The sequence below is a fragment of the Lithobates pipiens genome, unplaced genomic scaffold, assembly GCF_037356315.1.
Source record: "Lithobates pipiens isolate NorthernLeopardFrog02 unplaced genomic scaffold, aLitPip1_a1.2 Scaffold_18, whole genome shotgun sequence".
Classification (NCBI taxonomy): Eukaryota; Metazoa; Chordata; class Amphibia; order Anura; family Ranidae; genus Lithobates; species Lithobates pipiens.
The window spans coordinates 365,528,671-365,550,455 of record NW_027507758.1 but is presented as its reverse complement, the minus strand read 5'-3'; the positions used below and the strand labels follow the sequence as shown (position 1 = coordinate 365,550,455).

At 42.7% G+C, this 21,785-nt stretch overlaps 1 protein-coding gene across 7 annotated transcripts in view; it reads right to left on the bottom strand.

The window, feature by feature from the left end:
* Positions 1–21,785, bottom strand: part of TNK2 (tyrosine kinase non receptor 2) — a 296,608-nt gene that overhangs the window by 56,122 nt on the left and 218,701 nt on the right. For all 7 annotated transcript variants that reach the window (XM_077487599.1, XM_077487600.1, XM_077487598.1 and 4 more), the window contains 3 exons: positions 20,904–21,030; positions 4,209–4,355; positions 3,743–3,837 (listed from right to left, as the gene is read on the bottom strand). In XM_077487599.1, coding sequence (XP_077343725.1) covers positions 3,743–3,837; positions 4,209–4,355; positions 20,904–21,030 — 369 coding nt within the window. The remainder of the gene's footprint in view (positions 1–3,742; positions 3,838–4,208; positions 4,356–20,903; positions 21,031–21,785) is intronic.

Here is a 21,785-nt window from a genome sequence, read left to right as displayed (position 1 = left end):
CTGTTGTACTAGGAGGATTTTGATTTTGTGGGAATTTCAGAGACCTGGTTCAACAGCTCTCATGATTGGCTGGCAACTATTCAAGGGTATACCCTTTATTGCAGGGATAAAGAGGGTAAAAAAAAGGGGGAGGGTATGCCTATATATCATGAATAATATACAAGTGGATATGAGATGACATCACTAAGGGAGCTAGGGAGGGGGTGGAATCTTTATGGGTAGAGCTCCAAAGGGAAGAAGCGAAGGGGAAAATAATACTGGGAATATACTATAGACCCCTAAACCCGAGGGAGGAGGGGGAGACAGACCTCCTATCACAATTTAGATTAACAGCAAGGATTGGAAGTGTTATCATAATGGGGGATTTAAATTATCCAGACAGACTGGACGGAGGGAACCACACATCCGTCTAAGGCTCACCAGTTCCTAAATGTCTTGCAGGACAATTTCATTGGTTCAGATGGTAGATGCACCAACTACAAATGAAGCGTTACTGGATCTACTAATTACCAATAATACAGACCTGATCACGGATATGGAAATACAGGACAATTTAGGAAACAGCAATCACAGGTCAATTGGCTTCAGTATAAATCATACAAATAGGAAACATAAGGGGAATACAAAGACACTGAATTTCAAAAGAGCCAACTTCCCCAAACTACAAACCTTGCTAGAAGATATAAATTGGGATAAAATCTTAGGCACAAAGAACGCGGAGGAGAGATGGGTTTGCTTTAATAGCTTATTAAATAAGGACATTAGCCAATGCATCCCATTGGATAATACATTTAAAAGAGCGAACAAAAGTCCTGGATGGCTTAACTCCAATGTAAAAATGCATATAAAAGCAAAAGAGAAGGCCTTCAAAAAATACAAGGTTGAGGGATCATTATCAACATTCAGACTTTATAAAAAATGCAACAAGAAATGTAAGGGTGCAATTAGGGTGGGTAAGATAGAACACGAAAGACACATAGCGGAGGAAAGCAAAAAAAAATCCCCAAAAATTCTTTAAGTAAACCGTAAAAAAAGGGAGGGAAGACCATATTGGCCCCATAAAGAATGAGAAGGACATTTTGTTAGAAAGGATGGGGAGATGGCGAAGGTATTGCATTTATTCTCCTCAGTCGTCACGAGGGAATCGGGGGGCTTCAGTAACCAAAACTGCAGTGTTTACCCTCAAGACACATCACAGGAAGCACCTCCATGGTTAACAGAGGACAGAATTAAAATTCGACTTGGGAAACTTAACATTAATAAATCACCGGGTTTAGATGGCTTGCACCCAAGGGTACTTAGGGAACTCAGTCAAGTAATTGCCAGACCATTGTTTCTAATTTTTACTGACAGTCTACTGACTGGAATGGTACCAGCTGATTAGAGAAAAGCCAATATAGCACCAATATTTAAAAAGGGCCCAAAATACATCCCTGGGAATTACAAACCAGTTAGCCTAACATCAATTGTATGCAAGCTCTTGGAGGGGATGATGAGGGACTATATACAAGATTTTAGTAATGAGAACGGTATCATTAGTAGTAATCAGCATGGATTCATGAAGAGTCGTTCTTGCCAAACCAATCTATTATCCTTCTATGAGGAGGTGAGTTGACATCTAGATAAAGGAAGGCAGTAGACATGGTGTATCTGGATTTTGCAAAAGCATTTAACACAGTTAACCTAAATGTTTACTGTACAAAAAAAGGTCAGTTGGCATGGATCATAGGGTGAGTACATGGATTGAAAACTGGCTACAAGGGCGAGTTCAGAGGGTGGTGATAAATGGGGAGTACTCGGAATGGCCAGGGGTGGGTAGTGGGGTCCCTCAGGGTTCTGTGCTGGGACCAATCCTATTTAATTTGTTCATAAACGACCTGGCGGAAGGGGTAAACTGTTCAATCTCTGTATTTGCAGATGATACTAAGCTAAGTATGAGGTTTAATGTAGAAAAATATAAAATAATGCATTTGGGTGGCAAAAATATGAATGTAATCTATACACTGGGGGAATCTAGGATGGAAAAGGACCTGGGGGTCCTAGTAGATGATAGGCTCAGCAATGGCATGCGATGCTTCTAACAAAGCAAACAGAATATTGGCATGCAATAAAAAGGGATCAAGATCTCCAGAGATGAAACGTTAATTATCCCACTCTACAAGACTCTTGTCCAGCCGCACCTAGAGTATGCTGTCCAGTTTTGGGCACCAGTCCTCAGGAAGGATGTACTTGAAAAGGAGTGAGTATAAAGAAGAGCAACAAAGCTAATAAAGGGTCTGGAGGATATTAGTTATGAGGAAAGGTTGCGAGTACTGAACTTATTCTCTCTGAAGAGACGCTTGGAGGGGATATGATTTCAATTTACAAACACCATACTGGTGACCCCACAATCGAGATAAAACTTTTCCACGGAAGGGAGTTGAACAAGACACGAGGAAGGGAGAGAGGTTTAACCTTAAACTACGTAGAGGGTTCCTTACTGTAAGAGGGCAAGGATGTGGAATTCCCTTCCACAGGCAGTGGTTTCAGTGGGGATCATCGATAGTTTCAAAAAACTATTAGATAAGAACCTGAACGACCACAACATATATAGGGATATGCAATGTAATACTGACATATAATCACAGACATAGGTTGGACTTGATGGACTTGTGTATTTTTTCAACCTCACCTACTACGTAACATTCTTTCATTATTAAACTACACCTATAGAAGGTTTCCGAAAAAAACTTCACTTCCCGCACAGAAGCATCCTTTAATCTTTTTCTCACAGACATTTCCATAAGTTCAAAAGCACTGAGCTTCTAAAAGTCAGACTGTTTGTCAAGAGTGGTTTAACATGAAAACCCCACCAATATAACCCTACTCTTGCTGACCATAGAAACCAGGTAAACAGCATATATGCCTACTGGACATAATACTTTGTATGGAAATACAGCCGCTCCCAGCACTACTACTACTACAATATGGCATGATAAAAGTAAAAAAAAAAAAAAAAAAAAAAAGACTGCACAGCAGCTGCACGTGCGGTGAAGTTGGCCAGTTACTTCATGAAGGAATTTAGTCACTGGGTTTCAAGATGCCTGAAGAACTACTTGGCTTTTTAAAATACAGTACACTTGAATCATGAAACAGGGGTTCCATTTCAGATAAAACTTATATTAATCTCCATGGGCTAATTTAAAGGGAATATATCAGTTTGCCTAGTCTGAGAAAAATGAAAGATTCTCTTAAAAATTCAACCTCTCAACCCCCTGATACCTTCACCATGCATCTGCTGGCACCCTGAGTCTCTTTTCTTTTGTATGTTTCATTTTGGTCAGTGACAGAGCTTACAAATAATTAATGACCTTTACCAAGGATTGAACATTCTGAACAGTGATTGGCAACTTAGGCCTGAGCACTGCATCATGGGAGGAACAGGAAACGGGCAGCTATACCCAGAAGCATTAGATATTTCCTACAGGTTCTGACAAACCAATGGAGTGGGGCAACATGATGAAGGTATAAGTGGGTTTAATTTGGAAAGGAGGGGTTAGGCACTCTGTAAATAAAATGTCTATATCTCTTCAAATACATCACATATTCACTGTGTCAGTGTACATTCTGAGTGCGCTTTGTATGGTTTGCCTATCCTTCTCAATGTATAGTGCCACCAGTGCACAAGTTCAGCATTGCAGGATTAATACTTGTGTATAAAGCAATGAACATGTTAAGTTCCCAGGTGGGAGGGAACTGGTACCTGCCCTCGATGACAGTTATTACATCATTAATCTGGATGTGCAGCTTGTCCGGCTCCTGGAAATCTTGCAGTGCTCGCATATCTGTTGGCTGGGCCTAGAGTACAAAGGACAAAAATAAGGTAATGTCAGCAAATGTGATTATTGCTTTACAAAATATAAACCATTAAAACCCTTTAAACTTATGACAGAAATAAAGAACTGGCTCTAAATCTGCAATTTATTGGATATTCCACTCTGATTCCAAAGCAGACATCTGTATTTAATACTGTGTAACATTAAGGGGGCTTTGCTAAGGGCCTCCTATAGTATCTGGAGTCCCAATGTGTCTGGATCAAGACATGAAATGTGATATTTTATTTTTATTGCTCCTTTAATGCAACTCTGGCAAAACAGTTATACAATTTTTTTAATAGTAATATTACATAATTTAGCTAGTTGTGCTATTTATTTGCATCCTGGCCTTACCTCCACTAGAAAGTCTCTCAGTGCAACAAATGTAGGTCTATCTTCAGGTTTGTGAGCCCAGCACTGTAGCATAACATTATAAATGTCTTGTGGGCTGTCTTCTGGCCGCGACAAGCGTTCACCCTCTTTATCAATCTTATGAAGAATCTGCAAAGAGTAGAGAAAAAAGTAAGATGTATGGTTAGTAAAGACCGGTGAGGCTGCAAGCAGAAGCTAATGAGAGAACATGGTGTATCATGTACAAAAAAAAACATGGTAAAAAAAAGTCTATTTAATTCACAACCAGTACAGTTCCTAACTTGTACAAAAAAGCTGAAATCTGGTTGGCTGCCCCGGACAACACAATTTCCTTTCTTGAGATTTTATGTGTGGACAAACAATGTGGGAAATGTATTAAAACTGCAACAGCTGTGCATAATAACCAGTCAACTTCTATCTTCAGCTTGTGCGGTCAAGCACTGAAAATGAAAGCTTGAAGCTGATTGGTTCCCTGCACAGCTGATCCACATTCCGGCTGCTCCAGTCTTAGTAGATTCACTTCAGTATGCTTTCCCCTTTTATTTAAAGCTCCCTTTAAAAGAAACGTTTTAAAGTGGTTGTAAACCCTTCCATATACCCAGTGAAGTGACTGTCATCAGGTGATACACGGAAATGAAACAAATCCTCCTACATAAGTTTTCTCTTCTGTCCTCTCTCTATCTAGTCAGTGCTGGATTTATAAGTTTGTCTGAGTTGAAAAAAGGGGCAGAGAGCTGAAGTTACACTCTGCAGAGATCAGTGAGCAGAGCTCCTGAGAACTGATTGGAGGGAAGAGACACACCCTTCACACAGCTTACAGGAACATAGCGGATGCTCTGAATCAAGCTCCCTTCCCTGTCACCATTTTTCTCCTGGTGTCAGGAAAATTTGTCAGAAGTGATTCATGCTGATAGCAGAGGAACAAAGCAGCAGACAACCACTCCTGAACAATTTAACTTGACAGATAAAAACCCATGTTTAAAACGTTTGCATTTAAAAAAAAAAATATATATATATATATATATATTTTTTTCAAAATAGCCAAAAATGAAAAACGCCTGTAAACGAAATGCAGCTAAATGCCGGTATCGTGTTTAGTGGCGTTTGGCGTCTGAACTAATTTTTTTGCCTTCAACGATAACATTGGAGGAGTTCAGGGGCAGCTGAAAAAAGCAGTCAATTACCTTTGAATGTTTTTACCAGCAGCTGTGTACATGAGGACTAAGTGATTTTAATTGGGACAAGTACACACTATAGAGAAATATGCTTTATTCACATTGTTTGTCTGAGGTTTACAACCACTTTCAAGTAAAATTTTAATAAAAGCCCCCCCCCCCCCCCCAAAGATTTGCAAGACTGTGCATTAGAACGTGTATTTCAGGATCTACGAAACAGTATTTTATTGTGGTCATAAACTATAGTTAATAAACTAAAGGTCACAGGTACAGTACGCTCAGTTAATCCACCATATTTTGGGCTCTGTAAGAGGCTGCTCGGACTGTTTGTGGTAAGACAACAAGCCAGAAGCTGTAGCAAGGCAGGTATTTAAATAGGTACTTTGTAGAAGTCACAATTTGTACAAGGGTTAATTACCCCCCAGATGACAATGACCATGCCTACAGATAGGTTGCTCAGGTGACTGTATTATGGGCTGGGAATGTGTCTAATGTCCACTATCAGAAAGTGCAAAATTTGTGAAGCAGCTCCAGGTGGCCCTGGATTGACAGAAGTTGGATTGAAAGGTACCTGAATGCCTGCTGTTTGTTCTGATAACTGTTAAAGTAAAAATATAGGCAAAACCATTTTTTTTTGTAATTTTGGACAAAGTAATGGGAGGTTATAACCTCAGTCAGATTTTTTTTTTTCTCCATCTAAGTTTCATGCGAGATTTACCTTCACTTCCTGTCCATAGCTAAACAGGTAGTGGGAGGAAATACCTGTAAATGAAGGGAATTCCATGGGAACCCCCAGTCACTGGAACTAGTGTCCCTATTGGAAGATTTACCTTTCATTACTTTTCTGGGGACACGTGGGATTTTTTTTTACTTTCACGTACAATGATAATTCAAGGACAAATAGAAATCCTTGATGGGGGCACAGACAGCAAAACAAACTGACAGGGGTTCTAATCCCTTTGCACTCTATCCAAAACCAAATGAAAAAAAAGTTTTGTCTTTAGTTAAACTTTAACCAGCACTGTCATATTTGTGGGTTTGTGAATCACACATGCTTCCTTTAACCCCCGTTCACACTAAATATGACTTTGAAATAGTAGGATTTCAAAGCTGTAGGTCAATGCGATTTCAAGTGCATCATGTCTGACATCTGTGCGACTTCATGCACAGATGTCTATTCAAGTCGCACCTGAAGCTGAAAAAAAATAGTGCAGGAAACTTTTTTTCAAATCAGTGCGGCACCGCAAAGTCAGAGTGGCATAAATTTGAACAGATCCATTGCCGACAATAAGGTGTGACTTGTCATGGGATTTGGAAATGTCAAATCTCATGACAAGTCACACCAGTGTGAACAAGGACTTAAGCACATGAAAAGAATAGCAAGCTTTGTTTACAATCTAACAAATTATAAGACCCCTTTCACACTGAGGCAGCGTTCAGGTGTTTTAGTGCTAAAAATAGCGCCTGTAAAGCGCCTGTAAAGTGCCTCAAAGCTGCCTCCCATTCATTACAATGGATGCTTTCACACTCGGGCAGTGCGCTTGCGGGACATTAGAAAAAGTAAGCAGCATCTTAGGGACGGTTTTGGTAGGGCTGTATACAGCGCTCCCAAAACACCCTGCCCATTGCTATTAAAGGCCATCCCTTCCGAAGTGCCGCAAGATGTGAGTTTTTAAACCCTTCTTTGGGATTAAAAGTGCCCTGTTGTGGCCGAAAAATGCTGCCTAAACATGAGTAAAGCGCCGCTAAAACAAGTGCCGCTTTACCGCTAATGCACAGGCAACCCCCGTGTGAAAGGGGTCTGAATGAACCCTACTGTGGGAAATGCTGAAAGAACCCATTAACAAGACCTGAGAAGTGGTTTGGGAAAATTTTTTATTTTTTGTTAGCTCCTGATTTTCCAAACAATCATGGACAATAAATAAAACACGTTTTAAAGACAACACAATTTTAAAATATTTTGTTTTTTTCACCTCTTGTATGTATGAAGTGTATTTCTATATTCATAAAAAAATCTATTTATGTTTCACAAATTCACTATAAATCCAGAGCAAACTGACGAGACCTATAAGGTGGGGGAATCAGTGTACTGCCACTGCTCAACTCCTCTTCTGCAAAATCCTTCTTGCTTGGCTCTCATGCTGATCCAGTGGCTTTCAATACTATGAAGTACTGATCCAGAACAAGTATGCAGTTCATGAGTGATGATTTCAGCCTGCCTTCACTGGCTGCATGCTTATTCTATGTCAGTGACTCAATGTGGAAGGTACAGACTGCCAGGCGCCTAGCATTTTCAGAATGAATCAAATGAAACTATAATATGGAGTTTATATATAATGAATAAAGGTTTCCAGACATCATGTCAACTACACGAAACATACAAAAATTGACCAACATTTCCTTTTCCTAAATAGGCTGTTAGGAAGAATATGACCAATTTTTCTGGGTTAATTTGACCTTTTTTGTAACGAACCAATATAAAAGCCAATATAAAAATGTAATATATTAGCAATCCTTAAATGTGGTGGCGGCATTCTTTTTTTTTCCACCTGGTGATCCAGCCAGTAACACACTTTTTATCTTATGCCCCGTACACACGATCGGACTTTCCAATAACAAAAATTTGAGAACCTGCTTTTAAACATTTCTGGGCGGAAAATCCGATGGAGCATACACACGGTCGGACTTTCCGACAACAAGCTCACATCCAACATTTCCTGTCGGAAAATCCGACCGTGTGTACGCGGCATTAGGGTGTCTCCACTCTGGAAGGAGGAGCAACGGAGACACCTTTGGACAGCAGCATACTCAGTCTGGGGAAAGGGTAGTATTAGATGCACTGGCAGATTCAGATGTAATTGACTGACAAACTAAAGATGAACTCCAGCTAATACTTTTTAAGCGCTTACAGTAACTGTTTTTTTTTCTTTTGGGATAAAGGTTTTGTCTAAATGAATAAAAGCTGATCATTTTAATCACCCCATGTCAGTGTTAAATGGTTTGTCTCAACTGTCTTATTGCCACTTAGGCTGGAAAGCTTGGTCTTTTGACCAGCTGCCATTTAATACTACAGGGTGGTCGCACTGCACAGTATCACGTGTATATATACGTGAGGCTGCATTTTCGGGTATCAGGCGCGAGTGTGTGCTGCCGGTGGCTCTCCCACTGATCTTTTAGGACACAGGCAGAACGGGGATCTGCCTATGTAAACATGGCAGATTGCAATTCTGTCAGTAAGGAAGGAATGGATCCTGTGTTCCTGCAAAGCAGGGACACAGATTTATGCCTTCCCCTATCAAAAGGGCCTCCCCCACTACAGTAAAACACTCCCTAGGCACACATTTAACCATTTGATCTCCCCTGATGTAAACCCCTTCCCAGCAAGTGTCATTAGTACAGTGACAGTGCACATTTTTAGCACTGATCACTATATTGGTGTCACTGGCTCCCAAAAAAGTGTCAAAAGTGTCATTAAGTGTCCAGTTTGTCCACCGCAATATCACAGTCCTGCTATAAGTCGCTGATCGCCGCCATTACTAGTATAAATTTTTTTTACATTCCATAAATATATCTCATAGTTTGTAGACGTGATAACTTTTGCGCAAAGCAAACAATATACACTTACTTGAATTTGTTTTACCAAAAATATGTAGCAGAATATATATTGGTTTAAATTGATGTAGAAATTAGAATTTTTACATTTTTTTTATAGGATGTGTTTTATAGTAAAAAGTAAAAAAAATATATATATTTCTTTTTAAATGTCGGTATTTTGTTGTTTATAGCGAAAAAATAAAACGCAGAGGTGATGAACTACCACAAAAAGAAAGTTTTTTTTGTGTCCTTTGAAAAAAAAGGACAAAAAATGTTTTGGGGTACAGTGTCACACGACCGCACAATTGTCAGTTAACCAGTTCACGACCGGCGCATGACGATGTATGTCGGCAGAATGGCACGGGCAGGCATATTGGTGTACAGGTACATCCATTTTTATATGCCACCCTGCCATCTCCTGCACGCCGCCACCGGCGGGCTTGTGCAGCGGTCGGGACCCCCCTGAGCCCGATCGCGGGTCCCGCGGACTCGAACACCGCGGGGATACCTGCGAATGTCTCACGGGGTGGCGGAACGGGGAGATGCCGTTGTAAACAGCATCTCCCAGTTCTGCCTAGCAACAAGTGACACTGATCTCTGCTCCATGAGATTGGAGCAGAGATCAGTGTTCACTAAAACAAAGCCCAGCCCCCCACAGTTAGTAACAGGCCCCTAGGAACACTTAACCCCTATATTGCCACCCACTGGTTAACCCCTTCACTGCCAGTGTCATTTACACAGGAATCACTGCATTTGTATAGCACTGATTGCTGTATAAATGACAATGGTCCCAAAAATGTGTCAAAAATGTCCAATGTGTCCGCCATAATGTCGAAGTCACAATAAAAATAGCTGATCGCTGCCATAACTAGTAAAAAAAAAATATATAATAAAAATGCCATAAAACGATCCCCTATTTTGTAAACGCTATAACTTTTGCGCAAACCAATCAATAATCGCTTATTGCGATTTTTTTTACCAAAAATACGCATAAGAATACGTATCGGCCTAAACTGAGGGACAATTTTTTTTAAATATATTTTTGGGGGATATTTATTATAACAAAAAGTAAAAAATATTGCGTTTTTTTCAAAATTGTCACTCTATTTTTGTTTATAGTGCTAAAAAAAAAAAAACCTGCAGGGGTGATCAAATACCACTAAAAGAAAGCTCTATTTGTGGGAGAAAAAGGACGTCAATTTTGTTTGGGAGCCACGTCGCACGACTGCGCAATTGTCAGTTAAAACGGCGCAGTGCCGAATCGCAAAAAGTGGTCTGGTCTTAAGCCAGCAAAATGGTCCGGTCTGAAAGTGGTTAAAGTAACAGAGTGCCGTATAGCAACAAATGACCTGGTCAGGAAGGGCCGTAAATCATCCGGAGCTGAAGAGATTAAAGGAAGTTACAGAAAAAGATGGAATTCACTGATCAAAACTCTTATCAAAAAATTGTTATTAATGAGTGGATGCAGATGCTATCAGAATACATTGTCCCAGCAGTATCGATTCCTCCATCCATCTCATTTGTGTAGATGAAGAAATATATGCAGAATATATATATCTATATATAGATATCTATATATATATTTTTTTCTATTTGTTTAGCCCACTGGCTGAATGAAAAAAACAAACAGTGTATGGTCAGCTTAAAGCCTCCTACACACGCTTAGATTTTCGGACGACCGAACATCCATTTTTTTGGGCATTCTAGTCTCATGTGGAAAGTGAAGTGGTTACAAAAATACTCATACAAAACAATACAACATTAGAAGTGACGTAAAGTGATGTATTATGTTGAATAGTTTTGAATGTATTCTTTCGTTTCTGAGCATGTGTAGTCTTGCTGTTTTGATTTTTTTTGTACAAAAACCATACTAATGAAAGGAAAATCGGAGGTTGAGTTCACATCCGACAAAAATTTTATAGTCTGCACATCCAGCTTTAGTCCAACAAAAAAGTGAAATCGGCTGCCGAAAGCACCGTACTAACGATCTGCAAAAATCAGCAGACAGCTCGTCATATGAATTTTTCCATCCGATTTTTGTATCGTGTGTATAGGCCTTTTAATCTGACCAGTTCACCAGTTGAAAATAAAGAGGGTAAAAAGGGCCTTATAAATGAAAATAATGCAGCCAACACATTTAAGCATTGGTAAAATAGGATTTTTTTCCCTATAAGTAAGATTGCAGAGACAAAGGTGGAAACGAGTCAGCCTCATAAATGAAGAAAGGAATAATAGGATTTTTTTTTTATAACAGCTTACCTGTAAAATCATTTTCTTGGAGTACATCATGGGACACAGAGCCGCAGTAATTACTGTCTGGGTTATATAGGCACCTTTAGGTGATGGACACTGGCACACCCTAAACAGGAAGTTCAATTCCCCATATAACCCCTCCCCTTACTGGGAGTACCTCAGTTTTGTAGCAAAGCAATACACGTGTAACCAGAAAGAGGGGAGGGACCTCTGTGTCCCATGATGTACTCCAAAAAAAGGATTTTACAGGTAAGCTGTTATAAAAATGCTATTTTCATTATCGTACATCACTGGACACAAAGCCAAAGTAACTACTGTCTGGGATGTCCCAGAGCAATGCCACCTGAGGGGAGGGGACACAACAAAGGTAGGGTGCAATCAAACCTGAGGACCTATACTGCAGCCTGCAGCACACTGTGCCCAAAGGCGACATCCTCATGCCTTCTTACAATCTGGTGAATGTATGGACTGAAGACAAGGTTGCGACCTTGCAGATTTGAGCCATGGAGGCTTGGTGATGCACTGCCCACGAAGCACTAACAGTCCGGGCGGAGTGCGCTTTGACCTGAAAAGGTGGGCCCTTCCTCTTCAAGCCATAAGCTTGAATAATTACCTGCCAAATCCATTTGGCAATAGTGGATTACGATGCTGCCTGCCCTTTCCTAGGACCTTCTGGCAACAGGAACAAAGCATCTGTTTTCCGAATCTGAGCAGTCGCCTTCAAATAGATCTTGACCGCTCTCACTACATCCAAAGAGTGTAGTGACTTTTATTCCTTAGAACAGGGTTCTGGAAAACATGAAGGTAAAACAATATCCTGGTTTAGGTGAAACCCCAAAACCACCTTTGGCAGAAAGCTAGGATGAGGAAGCAATACTTCTCTATCCTTGTGAACGATTAAATTTGGCTCTTTGAACTAAATTCAAGTCCCAATTCAAGTCTCAGAGATGCTTTAATCGGAGGTTTAAGCCGCTTTACCCCCTGTATAAAGCTTTGAATCAAAGAATGCAAAGCCAGCGGATGTTGAAACAACACTGATAAGGCCAAGACCCGGCCCTTGATAGTACTCAAGGCCAGCTTCATCTCTAGCCCCATTTGCAGAAAGGCAAGAATTCTACCTATGACATACATCCTAGGATGCCCACCCCTGGTTTCACACCAAGATACATATGCCTTCCAGACTCTATAATAAATGACTCTGGAAGCTGGCTTCCTTGCATTAATCAAGGTAGGTATCACGGAGCCTGAAAGCCCACAATTCCTTAGAAAGTGGATTTCAACAGCCAAACCGTTAAATTTAGTGTTTGTAAAGTAGGATGCAACATTGGTCCCTGCGATAGCAGGTCTGGACGTGGTGGTAGAGTCCATGGGTTTACTACTGCCATCTTTACTATTTCTGCATACCAAGATCTTCTGGGCGACAAGAGCTACCGACTTCCTTTCCCGCTTGATCCTACAAAGTCGTCGAAGTAGCAGAAGAATAGAAGGGAACGCATAAATCATTTAGAACTGATCCCACGGAGTAACCAACGCATTATGCGAGTGGATCCCTTGTTCTTGACACAAAGTTTTTGACTTTGTTGTTGAACTTGAACGCAGCAGATCTACATCTGGGATTTCCCATCGTTGGCATATAGCCAGGAAGATGTCGGGGTGAAGGGACCATTCCCCCGGGAACAACTGCTGGCAATGTAGGTAATCTGTCTGCCAGTTCTCTACCCCTATAATGAAGATTGCCGAAATGCACGGCACATGTTCTTCTGCCCAGGTTAGGATATGGCTAACCTCTGCCTGGGCTGCCTGACTTCTGGTGCCCCCTTTGGTGATTGATATAAGCTACTGCTGTGGCATTGTCGGATTGAATCCTGACAGGAGAATTCTGCAACATGAATGTCCAGGCCTTTAGGGCTAGACGCTCCGCCTGAATCTCTAGAATGTTGATGGGCAAGGTCTTTTCAGTTCTGGACCATTTCCCTTGGACAGATGCTTCTTCCAGGACTTCTCTCAAACCTGAAAGGCTGGCATCTGTTGTTACCACCATTCCGGTAACCGGTAAGAAGGATTCTCAGATATCCTCCACCAACTGAGACTCTGGCGCACTTTTGGTGACAAACGCACTGGAATCTTTTTGTTCCAGGCCGATAGGATACTATTTTTCAGCAATCTCGAATGAAACTGAGCATAGGGAACTGCTCAGACCCCTTAAACCAGCTCCTTTATGGTGCTGATCTTTGTCTGGGGTAAAAACACCTTCTTTTGGGCTGTATCTATGACCAGCTCCAAGTACTCTAATTTTCTTACTGGCTTTAAAGATTTGTCTTCTTAGCTCAGCTAATTCCTGGGCCTGCTGTTCAGGGACCACCTTGAATACCCGTTTCAAATGGTCTCTCAAGGACTGACATACCTCAATTGTCGCCACTGCAGGTTGAGCCACTGAACCTGCCAAGGAAAAAATGTTTTTTAACACGAATTCCAATTTTTTATCGGTTGGATCCCTATGCATTTGCGCATTGTCAACCGAACAAGTCAAATTTTTATTCACCAAGGATATAGCAGTGTTAATTGCTGGTTTAATTTACTCCACATCTTAGTAAATTTTTCCTCCATAGGATAAAGTGTTGAAAACTTTTCAGGAGGGAAATAGTGCTTGTCTGGGTGATCCCACTCAGAATACAGAAGATTTTCTAGTAATGAATGGACAGGAAAGGCACGCAAGACTTGAGGAGGCTTTAGTGAACCCAAACAGGAAGTGGGCTCTTGAACCGACTCTGTTAAGGGTAGCTTAAATGTGGAGCGGACCATTTCAGTAAGAAAATGTACCAGCAACTTCTCAGCATGTGAAGCTGAAGAAGATCCTTCTCCACTTGACTCCTCGGTAGAGGAATCTTCAACCTGTTTGCGATCCCCTGAGGGGGATTCATCTCCCCCTCCCACAGTTCCTCCATTTGGGGATCCTGGGTGGTAGAAGGGGACCTAATGCGTTTTCTTCCACTCTGTGAAGACGTGATTAACCACTTAAGGACCGTCGCATGGCAATGTACGTCGGCAGAATGGCACCGACAGGCACAAGCACGTACATGTACGTTCTTGCTTTCCAGCGGGTGGGGGGTCCGATCGGACCCCCTGCCGCTGGATGCGGCGGTCCGTTTTGCTTCAGGAGCGATCCGGGATGAGGGGATGGCCGTTGGTTTCTGGCCATCCCCTCTCGATCGCTCCTGGCGAATGAGAAGCTTCCCCCGCTGTGTATTGTAAACACAGGCAGGGAGGAAGTGATGTCATTCTCCTTGGGGTGGTCTTTTTGACCGGACTGCGAGGAGAACAGAGAAAGTAAGTGCACCAAACACTACACTGACATGTAGGTACACATAGGCACACAAATCCCCCCCCGATCACTTATGCCCATAGCATGTGTGAGCAATATATCATTTAGTGACAACTTTGTGCAAAAAAAAATTTTTTTAATATGCCTGCAACTTGTGGCAAAATATAAAATATTTCATGGACTCAACATGCCTCTCAGTAAATAGCTTGGGGTGTCTACTTTCCAAAATGGGGTCATTTGGGGGGGTTGTGCTATTTTGGCATTTTATGGCCTTCGAAACTGTGATAGGTAGTGAGGAGTGAAATCAAAAATTTGCACCCTTAGAAATCCTGAAGGCAGTGATTGGTTTTCGGGGTGCCGTACGTGGCTAGATTTCCAAAAAGTCCCACATATGTGGTATCCCCGTACTCAGGAGAAGCAGCAGAATATATTTTGGGGTGCAATTCCACATATAACTATGGCATGTGTGAGCAATATATCATTTAGTGACAAAAATATTCAATGGGCTCAACATGCACCTCAGCAATTTCCTTGGGGTATCTACTTTCCAAAATGGGGTCATTTGGGGGGGGGGGGGGGTTGTACTGCCCTGCCATTTTAGCACCTCAAGAATTGAGATAGGCAGTCATAAATTAAAAGCTGTGTAAATTCCAGAAAATGTACTTTGTAGACGCTATAACTTTTGCGCAAACCAATAAATATACGCTTATTGACATTTTTTTTTACTAAAGACATGTGGCTGAATACATTTTGGCCTAAATGTATGACTAAAATTTAGTTCATTCGATTTTTCTTATAACAAAAAGTAGAAAATATATATATATAATTTTTTTAATTCAGTCTTTTTCCTTTTATATCGTAAAAAATAAATATCGCAGAGGCAATCAAATACCATCAAAAGAAAGCTCTACTTGTGGGAAGAAAAGGACGCAAATTTCATTTGGGTACAACATTGCATGACCGTGCAATTACCAGTTAAAGCAGTGCAGTGCGAAATTGTAAAAAGACCTCTGGTCCTTAGGCTGACAATTGGTCCGGGGCTGAAGTGGTTAAAGCCACTCATAGCTGAGGAGAACACCTGCTCAGTTATATAGACAGGGGCTGAAGTGTCGGAAGCAATTGCAGCACCTGATGACCCTGATGGCTCACTCTGACCAGCCTCCTTAGTACGGGATGGTGTTGCAGAGGGAGGGTCCTAAGGACCTGAGGGTGACCCCTTCGTGTCCTTGGTCTATGAGGCATTTGAACCCCCTCCTCTGGTCATATGGCCGAGCACAATGCAGAGGTACCACCAATAAAAATGCACCCACTGCTGAGCAATAGTCCAGCAACTGCTGCTGCTATTAAGCTTAGCCTGATGCTTAAAGTAAATGTCCTGGGAATGCCTGTGTTACCAACTCACATGCCCCCGTCCGCTCTGTGTCCCTCCTAGCTGTATGCAACTGAAAAGGTGCATTTTATAGCTATGCAGCCCATGTTGTGGACGTTAACGCGCACCAACGTCGCTAAGCCCTGCCCCTCCTTCCTCCAACCACCCACTGTGCCCCCCCCCCCATCTATTTCAAAATAGAGCGATTTCTCGCACGAGTGGGCTCCAATCCTGCCCAACCGCATGGAGGAGAGCTGGGGGAGGAGGAGAGCTGCTGAAGGGGAACCGCTGTAATGGCGGTGGGAGTGGCACAGCACACCGCTGTCTAGTGTAGGGTGACCAGACATCCCCGGTTTCCGGGGACAATCCCCGGACCAAGTCTGTCCCCGGTTTTGTCTCCGGATTGGATTTGAACAGGGGTTGGGAAAATTTTAAAGTCAGTGCAGAATAAAATAAACAAATCTGAATTACACACCCCTGCTCCACCACACCTACTAGCTTAGGGGGGTGTATTTGTTCCATTATCATTGCCCCTTTCTGATGATCATATGCTGGTCAGAGCGGAGGGACCATTTCTTCAGCTCCGATGAAGATGTTCTTCTGCCTTGGCTCAAGTCCTGGCCAGCCGTCTGCCTATCTCCTTGCCTACCCTGGTGGAGTGATCTTCCTCCACTCCCCACCCAGTAGTAGCCAGGGCCCAGAGAGTGAGACTTGAGAGGCTGTGAGGCGGACAGCAGTGGCGACGGGCAAAGAGAGGCAGCTGAGCTCAGCTGATGGCGTCCAGCAGCAGGAACAGAGGGGAAGCGGATCCAATTCTGGGGTGCCAGTGCCTTCAACACAGGTGTGCTTTGGGGGTGTCTGTGAATAGACTACATTGCACTTTGTCTGTCTCTCTGGCATAATGGATGGTATCAGCCTATGTAAACAAGACAGATCACCGTTCTGTCGATATGGAAGACATTGATCATGTGTTCCTGCAAAGCAGGTACAGGGATCTATGCCTTCCCTTAGTAAAAGCACCTCCCCCACAGTAAGGAAACACTTGTTGGGCAAACATTTAACCTTTGATTGCCCCAGATGTTATCCCCTTCCTAGCACTGTATTAGTGTCACTGGTTCCCACAAAGTGTCAATATCGCAGTCCAGCTACGAGTCACTGATTGCTGCCATTACTAGTAAAAAAATAAAAAGTCCCCGGATTTCATTTTAAAAATCTGGTCACCTTAGTTTAGCGCCATGCTCCCCCTACCTGGAAGAAGCTATCCATGTGGGGGGACATCCCGGGAGAAGAAAATCCCCCTTTCCTATGACTTTATCTGGAGCTTTGGGCCGAAGAAGTATGCAGCCTGAGACACAGCGCCGAAACTGACAAGCGTAGAACTGGTACGTGCTCTTGACAGCCCCCGGTGGTGACTATAGGCATAACATTTACTTAAAAGGAGAAAACCCACAAGAATTAGAAAAATTCCTCAGGAATCTCCCTTACTTTATCCAACTGCAGGGTTCTGTGGTAACAGATCCAAACTTCACCTCTCACGATGGGCTCCATTAGGAAATCTTCAGGACTGAGGCCCCCTTTTTATTGGGGGATCCACAGCTCTGGGCCTGTAAAAAGCCCCCCAGCCAGGAATATGGCTGAAAAAAACAAATACTGGATCCCGGGTCCAGCTCTCTAAAAAGAGAAGCGTTACCGGGTAAAAACTTGTTTCTTCAAACACGACGCATGGTTACCATTCAATTGGGCGTGGAAAAGACACTTTGAATGGGTCCGGTTGCATGGCTTGCCCCAGTAAGGAATATGTCAGAAGAGCTCAGCACAGCACATCTTTACTTGTGACCAAAACCTAAGACACTGGAGAAAAAACTGAGGTAAGGGGAAGGTGTTATATGGGGAATTGAACTTCCTGTTTAGGGTGTGCCAGTGTCCATCACCTAAAGGTGCCACATAACCCAGACTGTAATTATTGTGTTTCTGTGTCCCATGATGTATGATAAAGAAATTAAATTATTGCTTTTAGATTTAATACTGCTTTATATATTGCCACTTTCATGCCAAGTCTGGATTGCATATAACATGTAGATGTGAAAGCTGCCAAGCAATAGAAAAGGAAAGCTGAAGGAAAAGATTCCTTACTTGATCAGAATGTTGCACATTTGGATTCTGATAGTTCAGTAGTGACTGCTACATGCTGCTATGCAAACAGATGTTTTTACAGGCATTATACCATAGTTTTCCTGACCTGCAGCAACGAGACCAAAGTATATACAAAGTATCCGTATACACGATATGAAAATCTGTAAAAAGTTACATTTTGTCCAACGAACGATCTGTCTATTTTCGGATCATTAGTACGGTGCTTTCGACAGCCGATTCAGATTTCTCGTACGACAAAAGCTGGATGTGCAGACTATAAAATTTCAATCGTACGTGAACACAATGTAGGATTTTCATTTACTTAACCACTTCAATACTGGGCACTTAAACACCTTCCTGCCCAGACCAATTTTGAGCTTTCAGCGCTGTCGCACTTTGAATGACAATTGCGCGGTCATGCTACACTGTACCCAAATGAAATTTTTATCATTTTTTTCCCACAAATAGAGCTTTCTTTTGGTGGTATTTGATCACCTCTACGGTTTTTATTTTTTGCGCTACAAATAAAAAAATAACGAAAATTTTGAAAAACAAAATGTTTTTTTTTGTTTCAGTTTCAAAACTTTGTAAATAAGTACGTTTTCTCCTTCACTGATGGGCACTGATGGGGCTACACTGATGGGCACTGATAAGGCGGCACTGATGGGCACCAATGGAGTGGCACTGATGGGCGACACGGATGGGCGACACGGACGGACACTGATAGGTGGCACAAATTGGCACTGATAGCTGGCACGGATGGGCGGCACGGATGGGCATGGATAGGCGGCACAGGTGGGCATGGATAGGCGGCACAGGTGGGCACTTATAGGCGGCACAGGTGGGCACTCATAGGCGGCATCGGTGTTATACTACAGTAATGGATGCCAATCAGTGCCAAACAATAATGCATGCCAATCAGTGATGCCCATTGTGGGCACTGATTGGCATCCATTATGGGCACTGATTGGCACCCATTGTGCTGACTGGCATCCCTGGTGGTCTAGGGAGGATTATGACCTTTATTACCTTTTCCCTGGTGGTCTGGTGGCGTCCCTGGTGGTCCAGTGTGGGCATCCTCGGGGGGGGCTGTGCTGATAATCGATCAGCACAGACCCCCCCCTGTCAGAGGAGCAGCTGATCGGCTCTCCTCTACTCGCGTCTGAGGGACGCGAGTGAGGGAAAGCCGATCACCGGCTCTTCCCATTCACACTGTGATCAGCCGTGATTGGACACGGCTGATCACATGGTAAAGAGTCTCCGTCGGAGACTCTTTACCGAGATCGTAGTTGCCGGGTGTCAGACTGACACCCCGCAACAACGATCGCCGCGATGCGCGCCCCCGGGGGCGCGCAGCGGCTCATAATCCTGATCACGTCATATGACGTCCGGTCAGGATTATGAAACCACTTTGCCGCCGTCAATTGCCTATAGGGCGGGCGGCAAGTGGTTAATACGTTTTTTGCCCGAAAAAAATTGTAAGAGCAAGACTACGCATCCTCAGAAATGAAAGAATACATACAAAACTATTCAACACATTATGTCACTTCTGAAGTTGAATTCTGTTGTACGAGAATTTTCATATGGTGAGTTACCTCTTCACTTTCGATATGAGACTAGCATGCAACAAAAAATGGACGAATGGTCATCTGAAAATCTGATTGCGTGTACAAGGCTCTACAGAAAAATGTACAAAATTGATTACACTTAAAGTGGTTGTAAACCCTTACAAACCACTTTGACCTACAGGTAAGCCTAGATTAAGGCTTACCTGTAGGTCCAAGCAATATCTCCTAAACCTATATGGTTTAGGAGATATTTGCCCGAAAACGGGCACCGCTGTCTACGGCGTATGCGCCGTAGACAGCGGCGAGCAGGCGCACTGAACGCGGCAGTTCCAAAAATGGAGCTGCCGCATTTGTCGACTCCCGTGCGCATGCGCGGGAGTGACGTCATCGCGGCTTCGCCGAATGACAGCGGCGGAGCGGCGAGACGCCACCAGCAAGATGGGTGCGGTGGACTACAGGGGACAGCAAGACTTCGCTGGCTCCTGTGTCAGGTAAGTGACACATAATGGGCTACTATGCGATGCATAGTAGTCCATTATGCTTTACCTTTGCAGGGAAAAAAAGAGGAAGTAAACTCATCAGGGTTTACTTCCTCTTTAAGGCACTTGTAGACAGGATGACAATAATATTGACATAATTGACAATGACATAATTTTCCATCTTTACTTTGGACAGATAGCTGCAGTAATCATACCCCAGTTAAAAACTATTTTAAGTGGTGATAGATATCTCAGTCTATAAAACAAACAGTTTTAGGCCTAGCGGTGCCCTCTGAAAAAGCAATCTCTGTGAATTGCTTTTTAGAGGGTGTTTGAAATGAAGTGTGAAGTTATTATGTTGCCTCCTCACCACCTGTTTTAACCCCTAAAAACCTGCAACCTTGTGCATGCAGGGTGGAACAGTTGCAGCACAGCCACATTCATTTGAATCAGTTATGTTCTGCGGGTGGTACTGCCTGTTAAACATAACAGACGGGAACATTTTTTCTGAGCAAGAAAGATTGCAGGCACATCATGTGTACACCCCTGGCTACAGCCTTTGCAGCTTAATGGGGGCAGTAAAAGCCATATTCATTTAACCTCCCTGCAAGTGTAAAATAATCCTTACAGTGTCCTGCTGGATGCCACCTCACACTACTAGATCCTTTTATGTTCAGATTAGCTCCAAAGTACAAGAGTTCTAAGGTATACCGTCCTGTTTTTTTCATATATTTACCCATAGAACAATGCAAGAGATTGTTTTTTGGTCTATATGCTGTCTTACCTGGCTACCATTAAGCCCTATCCAGGGTTCTTGTCCATATGTGAACATTTCCCACAGTGTCACACCAAACATCCAAGTATCACTGGCATGTGAGAATGTACGAGTCTTTAGGCTCTCTGGTGCACACCTAATAAATGAAGATAATGTAAAGACTGCATTAACCAAACGTATGAAACAATAATTCTAGTAATTGATCATACAATATTTCAGACATTAGTAAGATGCCAGATTATACAGTTAGTAGGATTTCCCTACACAACACACATATATTACCTATGCTGTCCTATAATTCCCATAGTAAACTTTTGCATAATTTGGGGTTCTGCCGCAGGGATGACCCCCCCACCCCCCATTCACCATGGCCCACAAAATATGGATGATGGATAACGTAGAAGGATACCAGCGTCTGGCATCAATAACTGCACATTCTAACAAAAAAGGTATACAGTGAGTCCCCTACATACAAACATCAACCTGTGAACTTTCAACGATGCGAACATGAGTTTTCATGATCAATCCTGTAAAGCTGGTCACACAGACTTCATTTTTTTTTCCTTCAACCCAGCGGGATGAAGGAAAAAAAAATGACAGATCGCGGTACCGACACAAGTAATGTTGGTGCCGCGATCTCCCCTGCTGTGCTTTTGTGTTCTGACAGGGGGGCTCTCCTCGCCATAACACACTGATCAGCGCTTGCGCTCTTTGTCTGCAAGCTCTGATCTTTGCTGGACTTGCGAACAAGTGGAACTTACGAAGCTCCTGGAATGGAACTTGTTCATAAGTAGGGAACTTACTGTACTAAGAAATGCTGGCACGCTGTTGGATGTGGGCATTTTATGGCACTGTAGCTGTCCAGTATTTTAAAGTGAGTCAGCTTGCAAT